Source organism: Hakea prostrata, chromosome 3 (assembly GCF_041222555.1).
Source record: "Hakea prostrata isolate BN-2017 chromosome 3, UWA_Hpros_2, whole genome shotgun sequence".
Taxonomy (NCBI): domain Eukaryota; kingdom Viridiplantae; phylum Streptophyta; class Magnoliopsida; order Proteales; family Proteaceae; genus Hakea; species Hakea prostrata.
In genome coordinates, this window is record NC_142602.1 from 11,552,027 (window position 1) to 11,565,509 (window position 13,483).

Genomic DNA, 13,483 nt, shown 5'->3' on the forward strand with positions numbered 1-13,483 from the left:
TCAGTATTCATTCTTTAGCTCTGTGCTCAAGCATAGCCGTTTATGATCAGTTCATCAACTGACTTAGCCTTCGGAGGTGGACTCCCGACCACAGCGGTCGGGCTACATCTGACGTTCGTTTTTGCAGGTCATCCACAGGAGATCTAAGGGCTGAGCAAATTTTGGACGCATCAAATAGCAAGGACAATGAAGGAAGCAATTGCACTAGGAATCATAAAAGGCTTGGACAAGGCAAAGGACCTAGGTGTAGATGTCAAAGTAATTTGGTACTGCAAAGATGAATTCCAATCCATATTCCTAGACAACAGCATATGGCCATTGAATTAAGTCCAACCAATCGCTTACCTTTTTGAAAGCAGAAAGAACATTATAATTTGTAATATCTGATTTCACCCTCTAGAAAACTAAACTAACTCCACCCCGTTTAATGAAAGAGAGACAAACCTCTCTGACATAAGATGTATTTGTAACAACAGCCACCAGTAATTTGAATATTTTCTTTTCGTAAAAAAAAAAAAAAAAAAAAAAAAAAAAAAAAAAAGAATAGAAAAAAAGCGCGGGGTTACCGAAAAGAAAAGATAAAACGCGCGGAAATCCGTTGTCGCTGGAACGGCTTCACAATGGCGGCTCTCGAGCTCTGCTCATCTGCTTCCATTCTATGTGAGAGATTTTCAACCATTTCTAGAGTTCCGAAGAAGTCTCGCGCACTTTTTTCTCCTGCTATTATCTACGGAAAATCATCTTTACACTCTTTATCGTCTGCTTCTTTCGATTTATTTTCAAATCCCTTCTTTTGGGTGAAGAAAGCTGAGCTTAAACGGTTCTGGAACCATCCGAAATGCCTTTTCCCTTCATCTGGAACGGAATTTATCCCCAGAAAGGAAGAAGACGATGAAGAAGTAGAAACTGATTATAATAGTGCCGGCGGTGAGGAAGCTGTTGATTCTGATTCACTTGATGCCGAAGCAATGGAAGAGGAAGCCCAAGATGCCGTTAGAGAGTATTCTGTCTCTCTACATCGTGAACTCAGAATTGGTAGGTTACATCGAAAGGACTGTCAGCTTTTATTTTGTTTATTTTTCATAGAGCTATACCATGTTCACAATTTTCACTTGATGATAGTCGCCATTGATTTCCTTATACGACTATAAGCGTTTGATGCTACTGGAGAAATATAAGACATGCTAAATTCGAGAGAGTCGTATGACTTGAAATAAATATTATACTAAAAGTTAGTGAAACTTGTTTCAGTAGGTTCTGAAAGTTTTGGGTTCCTCACAGAATTTGAATGGCCAAATGTACGTCTTCCGCCCTTTACCTGGCAGAGAGGCGTTACGAACCTTCTGTCTTGATTAATTAAACATTGAAAATTTGGTTTTTTATGTTGTATTGTTAGAAACATTTCAAGTTTTTCTTTTTGATGACTTGAGTCTCCCTAGAGAGTTCTTTACATTGATGAGGCAGTTTGTCCTCATCCATCTACACATGCGATGCATTTGACATATAGAGGGAAGAAACACAGTCGATTGAACTCAAATGATCTTTTAATAAGCCTTCTACTGGAGCCCCACTCTAAAGCGTGCACTTATTAGTTGTAGGCCTTAAATTTTTTTCTGTTATTTAATAACTGACTTTGAATATGGTAATCAAAATTATTAGAGGCAGAGCTCGGTGCAATGGTAAGATTGCTCCATCGCAACTAGTGGTAAAGCTGTAGGTTATGGCTGGACATTAGGGCCCTCCCTTGATCCTGTAGTGAAAGGAGCCTGGTGCACTACCCTTTTTTTCTTTAAAAAATAGTAAGAAATAGGAAACACTGCTTGGAACTAGTGTACGGCATCAAGAAAGATATCTGCAGCAGTAATTTCTTCAATTTCTATCCCAATACAGAAGTGTACATTTTTCTAGTTCATTATCCATGTAGTTTTTCTTGTCCTCCATCTAGAAGAAATATTTTCTACTGACAGAGGTGACTAGATAGGATATACCTCCACAGATGGCCCAAGGAGAACTCAGTGCCTTCATCAGGGGGGCAATGTCCATTACCATCATATGACCATCTATACAAGGAACAAGTCTCCACTTCCATGATGACTGCTCTCAATTCTGCTAAGTGGGATTAAACAAATCAGCTGGTTCACAGAAAACCAACTAATTCATCCCCTCTGCCTCAAATAGTGACTGTTTGGAAGGGAGGGGGAAAAAAAAAAAGAGAAGAGAAGAAGAGGCATTAAGAGGGATCTTCCTAAAGTATTAATTATCACAACTAACAGAAATTTTCGAATACTAACCCCCAATTTGTTTGACGGTCTTCAATTTGGCTTAGAGTTGCACAGATCAACTAGATTGGAGAAAACCCAACTCTGTATTGTTTAGATAATACTCATTTTAAGGGCTATTCCTAAAGAATTAAAAGCCATTGCAATGAAGTTCTTTTTGGCTTTTTCAATACTCACCCCCATTCATTTGGCCTGTCCATTTAGTTAGAAATAAAATTTCAGATATGATTAAACTAGAGTATTATCTGGATTGTGGAAAGATTCCTCACCTAGATTGCCTCAATGGACCAACATTATGAAACTGAAAGAGAACACCTAAGAGAGAATCTTTTTGGAATAGATGAAGTCCATTAAGTACTCTGGAAAGTCTACCTACACCAGTGATGTAACCAAGGTTGGTTCCCCCTGTAATTGGACCTAAAAAACCAGATCCAATAGGCCTCCTTTAAAGTAGGCCGAATATCCTAGGGTTTATTTTGGTGATTTTGCCAGACCTCCTATGTCTTACGTAGGGTTTGGTTGGAACCCCCTTGATCCAAGGGTCATGGATCTCTTTATTTATTTTTATTTGGGCTTGTATTTTGTGAATTGTGACAGAGTCCTAGTCTATGCAAGACTTTGAGTTCAAGTCCAAATCTCAAGTAGGACTCCTCCTCAGAGTTAGTAATTTGATTCCTTTCTTATTTGAATAGTTAAGTCTTTGTAAAGTGAGTCTTTTTATGGATAAGGTTCCCTAGTTTGAGTCTTGGTCAAATTACTTAGGTTGTAAGGCTATAAATAGGCCATGGAGTTCAAACTAAAATCAGTCTAGAGAGCATGGTCGTCAAAGCAGCAAGGCGACCAAAGCGATTGGGGCTAGGTGATTAGGCGACAAAGTGGCCTAGGCAACCAAAGAGGTTGGGTCAAAATTTTTCAATACAACTACTTTTAAACTATTTTTCAATACAACTACTTTTTATAATAAGCTAAACAAATACTCAACAGCCACATTCATCCAAAAAAACAAACATTCAAGAATCATAATTATGAAAAATTATTCAAAAAAAGAACACAAACATAAGTTAATCTCATCAAACCATGGTTGTCAAAGCATCCGCCTAGGCATTTATTGATTCGTTGATTCTTGATGTTGATAATGGCTTATGCTTCACATTCTGTTACTGACGGGCATGGGGGTCCCGCTCCCCGGTGAGCGGGCTGGGGTTCGGGGAGGCCGCCTCGGCGGGGGTGTGGGGGCAGGGCCCTCGGAGCAAAAAATAAGTTCTATGTCACTTTGGGCTTTGAAGTTCCTTTGCAGATTAGGCGTCAATTAAGAGGTTGAAAAACTGCTTTGCCGCCTAGATGGACGCTTTGACAACCATGCTAGAGAGTTTAAGAAAAATCAGAGGCTTAGGCTGTGTGGAGGAAACCCTGCGGCTTGGGTTGAAGAGTGATTCTTGTGCAAGCTCTCAGCAGTCAATTACAATCATTCCAGCATACAACTTGAAGGTCCAGCGGTCCCACATTGATTCCCAAGTAAATACAGTCCCTCCCCCACCACTTCCCTACCTGCAATCCATCAAGAACCCCTCCCCTCCCACTTGCAAGCCTCCCCCAGCCCACTCCTTGCCATTGCACCCTCCCCAGCCTTGCGGCAGCACCCTCCCCTCCCTCTTGTCCTCCCTTCTTGCAGCAGCCCCTCCTTCCCTAGGAAGAAAAGAAAAGAATAGAAAAGAGAGAAGAAAGAAAGAAAGAAAAGAAAATATAAGAGAGGAGAAAGAAGAAAGAAAGAAAGGAAAGAAGAGAGAAGGGAAAGAAGAAAGAAAGAAAGGAAAGAAGAGAGAAGAGAAAGAAGAGAGAAGAGAAAGAAGAGAGAAGAGAAAGAGAAAGACAGAAAAGAAAGAAGAAGAAGAAGAAGAAAAAGATAGAAAAGATCAAGAAGAAGAAGATTCAAGATTTGTCCAAGTCATGCCCAATTTTCCAATTGCAAGCTTCCTTTTCCTTTTCCCTTAATTGTAGACCTCCTAAACCTTTCCCACCCTTTTCCTTAATTGTTAAACCTTAATCCATCTCACCTAGGGATCTTTCTCTTGTCGAATTATTCCTCACTTTCTCCAGATCACCCCAGAACCACACCTAAACTATATCCCAAGACTCCACCGCAGGCTTCTCGGGTAAGTTTGGTTTTCTCAAATTGTGAAATCCTTCACAAACCTAACCCGAAAATCTATATTGTAGGTCCGAACACTTAAAGTGCAGGAAGAAGGCAACTGTGGCCATTCGAATTGAACCTATAGGTTGTGACTTAGAATCAATGGAAGTAGATGGAGATGATGCTAAGATAGAAACCTTGTCGGATTTCGGAAGAAGATCTAACTTGAATGATGATGGACTTGGTAGATGGACCAAGAGTACAAGAATGACACAAGTGGAAGGTCCCAGAAAACTAGGAAGACCCTTTTATAACTTGGAAAAGGACCCAAGAGGAAGTTGGAGCTTTCGGAATACCAAAATGAATTTTTGACCAAAAAGGGGATAGTTGGCAGCCTCCCTTGGTCGCCCCAGGCAACCAACCTAGGCGACCAACTAGTCCCGGGGTAGAATTGTCACTTTTGGGAAATTAGGATTTTGAAGCGCTATGAAGTATTTTTCGTTCTAAATCGTGTCATTGTGTTATAAGGCCATGAGAGAATGTCAGAGACACTCTAGAGAACTCTCTCCAAGGTGAAAGAAGATTTTCAAGCATCCGTGAAGCTTTCCGTCCGACAATTCTTCTTCTACAAGGTTTAATAGTCACTCTCTTCTCTCTAGTTCTACTTTCTCTATTGTTTCTACCTACATAGAGACTTTGAAGAAGGTCTGAGTCTATTGTAATGATCTATTCTTCCATTCTCTTAGTTCTAGAGTGAATTTCCATTCAGTCTAGCTCTTTCATGAACTTCATGGTGTGATTTCTGTAAAGACCTAGTATAAATCTATGTGATTTTTATTCTCTTTGTTTAATCTGATTTTCAACCCATCTTAGATCATATTCTATGATGTTTTTAGACCTTATTCTATTATTTTTTAGTCTTAGAGTGAATCTCCATTCTCTCTAATCTATTAGTAAATCTGCGGTTTGATTTCGGATGAAACCTAATATAGAACTCGTTAGGTCTTCATTCCTTTGGCCATTATTGATGCCTAGATCATACTAGATAGTGACCTACTATTATTTCAAAGTTTTTTAATTAATTTCGGAGTGTTTTGGAACCTAAATGATGAGTTTCCGATCGATTTCAGGTTTTTTTCTGTCCATTCAACAAGCCTTGGTCTATTGGCTTGGCAGCCTCGGTGACCAAACCAAGGCGACCAAAGGGTACTGCTGATAGTAGAATGCCTTGAATTGCCCTCTTTTCATCTTCGAACTTTTAGGGTTTGTTTCTAACATTAAATCATCGTGTTCTTTGGACTTCTTGGGCAAGTTTGAATTCATCTTTTGGTATACTTATCAATGGTTTCAAGTTGACAACAAGGTGAGGATGTTCACTTACAATAACCTAACTTACTTTCTTATTTTGTAATAGGACTTGAATGCATGTTCTATGTTACTGTTTTAGGACTTAATCATAATAGATATGCTTCTATAATTTCATAATATTATTAGTAATGATGTTATGCATATTTGATAAATATGTGAATGAGTTATGATATGATGATATGTTTGGAAATCATATTGTAATGTGATTGCTTAGGTTGTGATTGTGGAATGGGGAATGTCAATTGAGTGTTTCTGTGATGGGACATTAGTGGAGGTGGTATGGGACGCTTTCTTATGATGCCTCTCGGCACTTTCCATGATTATTGTATGTTATATATAGGATTGTCTAAAAGCGTTTGGTTAAGAAACCCAGTCATATCTCACCCTTTTGGCGTGTGTATTGAGGCCAAGTGACCCATGGCAGCAATGGGGATTGTGGGCGCTCAAGACCGGTGGCCAACTCTTGAGAGGACACAATCACATTGTGGGGGCCATTCATTAGTAGGGTCGCATCATAATAAGCCTAGGCTAATGGGCGCTCAAGACTGGTAGACAACCTGTGAGAGGACATGAGAGCTTCCCTTTTATTATATGTGGATGACCAATAGGGTTAACAGTCCGTAGTTCGGTTCGTTGGAGCCATAGGATATGATGAGTTTAGGGGAAAAGGTACATGAATGGATTGCGAGAGGCAAAGAAGGGAAGTATCTGACGCTAAGTTGATGTGACTCAGTAGATGACTTGCACTGGGCTAGGTATAACCTTGACACTTGCCAGCACTCATACCAATGGTGGAGAGAGAGAGAGTGGTGACCTAAACCCCAGCCATGGTGATAGTCCGAGAGGGATGCCTCGACCTAACTACTGCGGAGAATCCAAAAGATGTGCTTAAGAGCCGTGAGGGAGAGTGACTGAGACCGCTCAGAGGAGTATGATGTTCTATTTTAATGTGTGTCTGCCATTAGAGACTAGCATCTGTTAGAGTTAGTTATATACTTGCATATTGTCTCATATCATATTGCATCGTGTTTTGTTCCTGAATTGATTGTAATTGTTATTTGTATTTGAACTACTTGTTGAGTTCTTTTGAGTTCACCCTTCGGGGACAATGTCTGTTTAGATGACTTTGCAGGTGAAGAAGAGATCTCGAGTCCCTGTTTAGAGGACCTTCCATATATTATGCAACTGAGGAAACAATGGGAGATGATAGTAGCCCGTGGTGTGACTCGAGTACCAGTATGGAGTACTATCACTGCACCAATCAATAGTGATAAACATTGCCTTGCTCCTCGATGGGAGTACGAGCTTGATATGAATCCCCAATTACAAGAATACAAGCCCAAGGAGAAGAAGGCAAAAATAGGAGAGGAAGAACCATTAGAAGACATAGATTAGTTTGATAGTCTTCTTTATTTCCTTCAGTTGTAATACTTTAGTTGCCTATTTTTCCGCACTTTGACTATTAGAGTTTACTTCTGTATACTCTTTTACTATGATTATATTGGTATCATTTTTCCGCACTTTGATATTGTTTTGAGATCCTTCTGAGATCCATTATTTGATTATTCATTTAATTTCATTAATACAATGATTATTTATTGATCATGATTATACTATTGTGTTGTGTGGGAGGATGATTGTTGAAACTTGATCTTCGGGGCTGTGGATCACACCTCCAAGTATTGCAGTTAGGGTACCGGCTGGGGGGATGTGACACAAACTATACCTATATTAACCCTGATTCATCCCATCTTTTTTCCTACCAACCTTAGGTCATCTTGTAGCATGAGTATCCTATCCCATTGGAATTGCTTCCTCTCCAAAGTTCCACCCATTAGAGAATGCTTATTTCAATCCACCAGCCCATATTAATTTTGTTGAAACCCTACACCTTTTCCAAAACCTCCCAAAACCAAGATACACAATATATTATCCACTTCCTTCCCCAAAACCATCCCATAAAAGAACCCATAGTTATTTTAGGCATCCCATAAGTTTCCTATCCTCTCAAAACATACCCAAACCAACCCATAAATAAAATCCTAACACTTCGATAGCACACTTATTTGCTGGTTCTAATTAAAGAGGGTCCTGGAAGGCTAAGCTAGACCCTGGGTTGCATCAACCTGCTGGATAATTATCAAATCGTAGAGGTTTGCTTGGGATAATTGATGCTTTTATCTCACAGAATTCTCCCTGTTTGTCTTTGTTGGATCTATATGGATTCATGATACATGTGAGACTCTATGATGGTTCTTCACGTACTTTACTGACTTCTTAATTGTTATACATGCACAGAATTCCATTCTCCATAGTTTCTCTGTTCACTGTTTCATTATGTTTAAGGTTTTTTCTTCTGAGTTGTTTACTAAAGTTGTTGCAAGGTAAGCTTCATTGAATTTGGCATATTTAATTTTTGTTGTTTCCAGAAGATGAGACAAGTGATGGGAAGGAAACTGGTCGAAAGAAGAGGAGACAAAAAAATTCCAGCATCAAGGTGAGTGAACTTTTAGTTTTGTTTCAACGTTCTTCGTCTATTTTATCAGTCACATGATTTGTATTACTAATTATGCAGTTTTATGCCTTCTGATGATTAGTACTAGAAGAAGAGTCTACGTTAAGTGCTGATAAGTGGGTATGGAGTCAAACTCTTGACATGAAAGAAAATATAAAGTTGTGGGGAGGAGGAAGGGAGTTCTTTTGTAATTTTGAATCGTCTTTTTGATAGAAGATTATCATTCTCTAGATAGGTAGTTGTCCTCCTCCAAGCTAAGGAAAAAAAGAAGTAAAAATTACGATGAATGGTAGCCATGGTGAGGTCTTGCTTCGTATCAACTGCAACAATTGTTATACTATCGGGGCTATGTTTAGTTGATATACGACCAATAAATAAAATTGAAAGTTATTTATGGAACTGTATTGTATTAATACAGACCAGCACAGAACTGACTCGGGATGATAAACTTGGCAAACAGTCCACTGAAACCCAAAAGTCATAGGTTAATGGAAGAAATCCCTTCATGTTCAGTTTTTCCCCCCTAAGCCAAAACCCAAGTGGATCGCATTTGCAATTGAAACAACCTAGAAGAAGTGTTATTTGTGTATCTTGTGTGTCTCCATACATCTCGTAAAAGTCAAAACCTGGTTCAAGCTTGGTTCTAATAGTTGACACATTGGTGTGACAATCATAGGAAGCCAGTTTCTGAACTTGTCAACAAATCTTCATCTTTCTCCTCAAATACACCCCAAGTAATGCCATGAGGTATCAATCTCCATGGCAATGCCTTTGGTATAGGAGGGAAGGCCAATTGGCACAAATCATCTTTTCTTGGTAAGGAGGGACAATCTCTGCACCAAATAAATTCACATAATAACCCCAGATTGTGGCTGCAGTTCACAGTGCAGAAATGTGTCAACCATTGTATCTATCAACTCATGCTGCACTTAAAAGTGCACCTTTAGCACATCATGGTTCTAGATGCTTATTTATTATTAAAGTGTCTCTTTGTATATGAAAGGGATTAGACTTCAACTTAAAGTTATGTGGTTCCATTTGCTATTTTGCAGATCCCTGACCATCTTCTTCCAAGGGTCACAATTGTTGGAAGGCCAAATGTTGGCAAGTCAGCATTATTCAATCGTCTTGTGGGGGTATTAGTTTTTGCAACTGAGTCTTTCAGCACTTGTTCCTCAATTAAATATGTACTTCATTTTACTAGGTTGATTGACAAGAGTGTTGACTTCTTTCTGTGTATGCGGTGTGTCCCTCCCTCACTTTCTGTGGTTTAAAAGTTGGCTTCTCTTTTTATAATTTGTTTTACTTCTGAAAATTGCAGGGTTCTAAAGCTATAGTGGTGGATGAACCTGGTGTAACTAGAGACCGGTTGTATGGTAGAGCCTTTTGGGGTGTACATGAATTCATGGTGGTAGATACTGGAGGTGTTATCACTGTTTCAAAATCTCAGGCTGATGTTATGGAAGAATTGGCTATTACAAAAACTATTGGGATGGAAGGGATAACACTTGCCTCAAGGGAGGCAGCTGTCGCTAGAATGCCCTCAATGATAGAGAGACAAGCTACTGCAGCTGTAGAAGAAGCGTCTGCTATCATATTCCTGGTTGATGGTCAGGTATGTCCAGAATTACCACCATGATGACCTCTATTGTGATTTATAGCAGGAAGTATCTCTTTTTGTTTCTTTCACAAGTATAGAGAAAGGATGACAAAATACATAGCAGGGTGTATGCATTCCCATATATCACTAATCCGTGTAGCATGTCTCCCATAGTGAGATTACCCAGTTGATCTTTGTCCTATCTACTTGTAGAACACCAAAACAGAACAGCGTCAGCATAATGCTTACCTACTGTACTCCCTTTTAATTTTTCCCCCCTCTCTAACTATATAGTTATGTGACAGGGAGGTCCTTGACACAACAACAATGCTGCTTTATTGCAACTTAGGGGTTGTGGGTTACTATAGGGAAACAGCTTTTCCCTGAGGCAGGGGTAAGTCTGTGCGCATAATGACCCTCCCTAGACCTCACTAGGAGGAGCCTTATGCACTAGATGTGCCTTTTATATATAAGTCGTATGATGGTTATCCTCCTGGGATATGTCCAATGAATAGCTTAGGTTCGCTTGAGATATTTTGACTTTTGCATCTCACCTAGAAGAGAGCTTTCTTGCTTACTGGGACTTATCATGTGATATCAGTATCCAAGTTCTGCTAAAGACCTTGCTGATGTCATAGCTGAACAAGTGTTGTGCGGCTACAATGCAGATCTGGCCTCTAGGTCAGTTAGCCTTTTGAAAAATAACAGAAACTGACTCATCGCCTGATCATAAGAAAGAAAGAAGAGAAGTCAAGGAGAACATCAGCAGCAACCATTCTGCATCAGAATGATCAACAATATTGGTGTGACCATGACAGTGATGAATCAGATCTTTCCCTGGAGCACTCTCTTAAGATACCTCTCTATACGTGATGCAGGACAACCAGCTAGGAACCAATTCGAACCAACATTGAACGCCACCTTAAACCAGCCACAGCCAGCTGGTCCAACTAGAAGGTCCCGTTGCTTCACAATTTTGACTAATCAATGTGGACTATTTCACTGGGACAAGACATGAAGAATGAAGGCCAAAATAGTGTTCAGGTCACTGTTCACGTGAATGGTGTCACAGCCTATTATTAGGTATTAGGAATATTTCGTAGAGGATTTTTGGGGGGTGGGGGCCCAAAATCAGATTGCATGAAGATTTTATTCTTGGGAGATTTAGGACCTTAGTTTAGTTTCTATTTTGGTAGTTTTTAATTTTAATGAATTTCTATTTCCAAAAGATTCTATTTTCTCTAGTTACTAGGTATTAGTTTCTATTTTCAGTTTATTAAGTGTCTATTTCTTATAAAGCTTTAGTCAAGCTATAAATTGGCCTTTACATTTCAATAAAAAGCAAGATTTTTGGAAGCAAAAAAAAAAAAGATGAATTGAAGCTTTAGCATTGTATGTTTGCAGCCCCTTCTCTCTCTCTCTCTCTCTCTCTCTCTCTCTCTCCCCCCTCTTCTCTTCTTCTTACGAGTGTTGTTCTCCTTCTTCCCATTTTTTAAGTCTAACTAATTCTTCTAAGATTTCACTTCTTTCCCTCTTCTTCTTTATCCTTCTTTCTTCTCTATTCCGTCCATCATTAATACGGCATGTTGCACCCAATGGGCTTGATTGGGCATTATGGTAAACAGACTAATCACATTGACAACAAGGGATATATCTGACAAGGTGGAAGGGAGATGTAAAACTTTGCTGACTAACCTCTGAAACTAATGTATGCCTTAAAATTCATTATCATTAGATGCGCCAAGTTTGCAATGAGGTTCATAGGAGTCGTTGCATCTGGAAACTATCAGGAGCAATCCACTAGTGGTTGGATCACTACAGGAGAGAAGAGAGAGTGCCAATTTGGACTCAGTAGTGCTCCTTTGAATCCTAAAGCTTTAGTATTGCAATAGGATAAAATGTAAGTATGGATTGCAAGTGCCTGTGTTTTGATATAAATATGACATGTCCCATTGGCATGCATGGCTAGGTATCGGTAGTTTCCTTTCCTTTTGCTTGATGAGGTGATGCTGTGGTCAAAGATGGCCTTGCTCATGTTAAGTGAGGAGATGATAGGGCCAGCATAGTGGTAATGAGGATAGCATTAACAGTGGGCTGGTGGCATGAGATTGCATTAATGGTAAGACCATTAGTCATAGGCTTCTCACGGCCATGGTTGTCTATGTCAACCTGCTGAGTTAGGCTGCTATATAGAGGAAGTGCTATTGGAATGATGGCTGATGTTTGGCTTTTTAATTAAACTGCACCCATCCTGAACTTCTGGATGCCAAATCTGTTGCTCGTGTGTGTAGCCTGTGGTCTGAACGGATAACAAAGCTGCCGATGCCTATAGTTTGAGAGAATGCCTTGCTACAGCAAGCCTATATTCGTCTGAAGTCCCTATTGCACAGCCTGAGTGCCAACTTGTTGGGTTTGAGTAGATGAAGGGAGTATCATGCTTGCATTGATTATGGGGGGAATCTTCACTTAGTAGTGACCCGCTCGGGCCACACCCTGATTATACCCTGTGAGCTAGGTTTCTGTTTAGAGGTTATAGAGTAAGTATCCCTAGAACTTCATTGAGAGATCATTTGATTTGGGAGTTGCATAGTGGCGGAGCTGCCGATCACCTTGTCGAGATAAGACCATTCCATTAGTAGAGGACCGATTTTATTGGCTTGGTTTGTAGAGAGATGTACGCGTATCATTTTCCAGTATTGCGCCTCAATCTGCAAAACAGCACAAGCAGAACACAGGTCTCTATACTCCTTTACCCATTCCCTACTCCCTATGGCAGGACCTTAGCATGTACTTTGTGTTAGGCTTATCCAGGACCTCGAGAGGCAATGATTCTATCGTTGTGATAATAGGTCGCCTCTAAAAAATGGCCCACTTCATCTTGTGCTTGAGGATATCTGATGCTTCAGTGGTGGCAAAGTTATTCTTTCATAATGTCTTCAAGTACCATTGCCTTCCCGTCACCATAATGTTTGATAGAGGAGTCAAGTTCACTAGTCACTTCTGGCACACCTTGTGGTGCATGTTCGGCACCAAACTCCAATTTTGAGAGAGAGAGATGAAGGGATGGGTGCAAGAATTAGAAGGGAAAGAAAGGGGGAGATCAACATGGAAAAACCCTTAATTGAGTTCAGCTGAATCGGATGAACCTAGGGAATTTTTTTTGGCGGAAATTTGAAAATATTAGGTGGGTTTTGGTAAAATAAAAAAATTGTATTTATGCTTAATTCCCCACTTTTTCTTCCACAATTGTTGGATTTCTGTACACGTGTTGTGGTTGCAACGGCTTGCTGCTTGCTGCAACTGTTGCAGCAAATAAAAATCTAGTGACACCCTAGCTAACTCTTGCCCATATATCACTACACATAGGCTATAGTGTAGCACAATGCTTATTCTGTCGTGGAACACCCTAACATAGTGTTTATCATGCAATGTTGTAGAATCCATGACAAAGGGTGGGTTTTCCCATGGTTTTGGCTGCTGGCTTCACACACCAACTCCCCTCCTTTACCTGTGCTTTGGACCGGCAGCAAGCATTGGATGAGTCACTTAACAGGCGATTCCTAATGTGCCATTATTGTTCCTCAAAAAAG

The 13,483-nt window shown here is 39.9% G+C and overlaps 1 protein-coding gene across 2 annotated transcripts in view; it reads left to right on the plus strand.

Moving 5' to 3' along the window:
- Nucleotides 1–584: 584 nt before the first annotated feature.
- The window catches only part of EMB2738 (GTP-binding family protein), an 83,453-nt gene continuing 70,554 nt past the window's right edge, over nt 585–13,483 (plus strand). The window contains exons 1-4 of one of the 2 annotated variants that reach the window (XM_089148995.1): nt 585–1,035; nt 8,208–8,275; nt 9,346–9,429; nt 9,615–9,908. In XM_089148995.1, coding sequence (XP_089005121.1) covers nt 621–1,035; nt 8,208–8,275; nt 9,346–9,429; nt 9,615–9,908 — 861 coding nt within the window. In that variant the 5' untranslated portion in view covers nt 585–620. The remainder of the gene's footprint in view (nt 1,036–8,207; nt 8,276–9,345; nt 9,430–9,614; nt 9,909–13,483) is intronic. The other variant, XM_089148994.1, reaches the window with a different exon arrangement.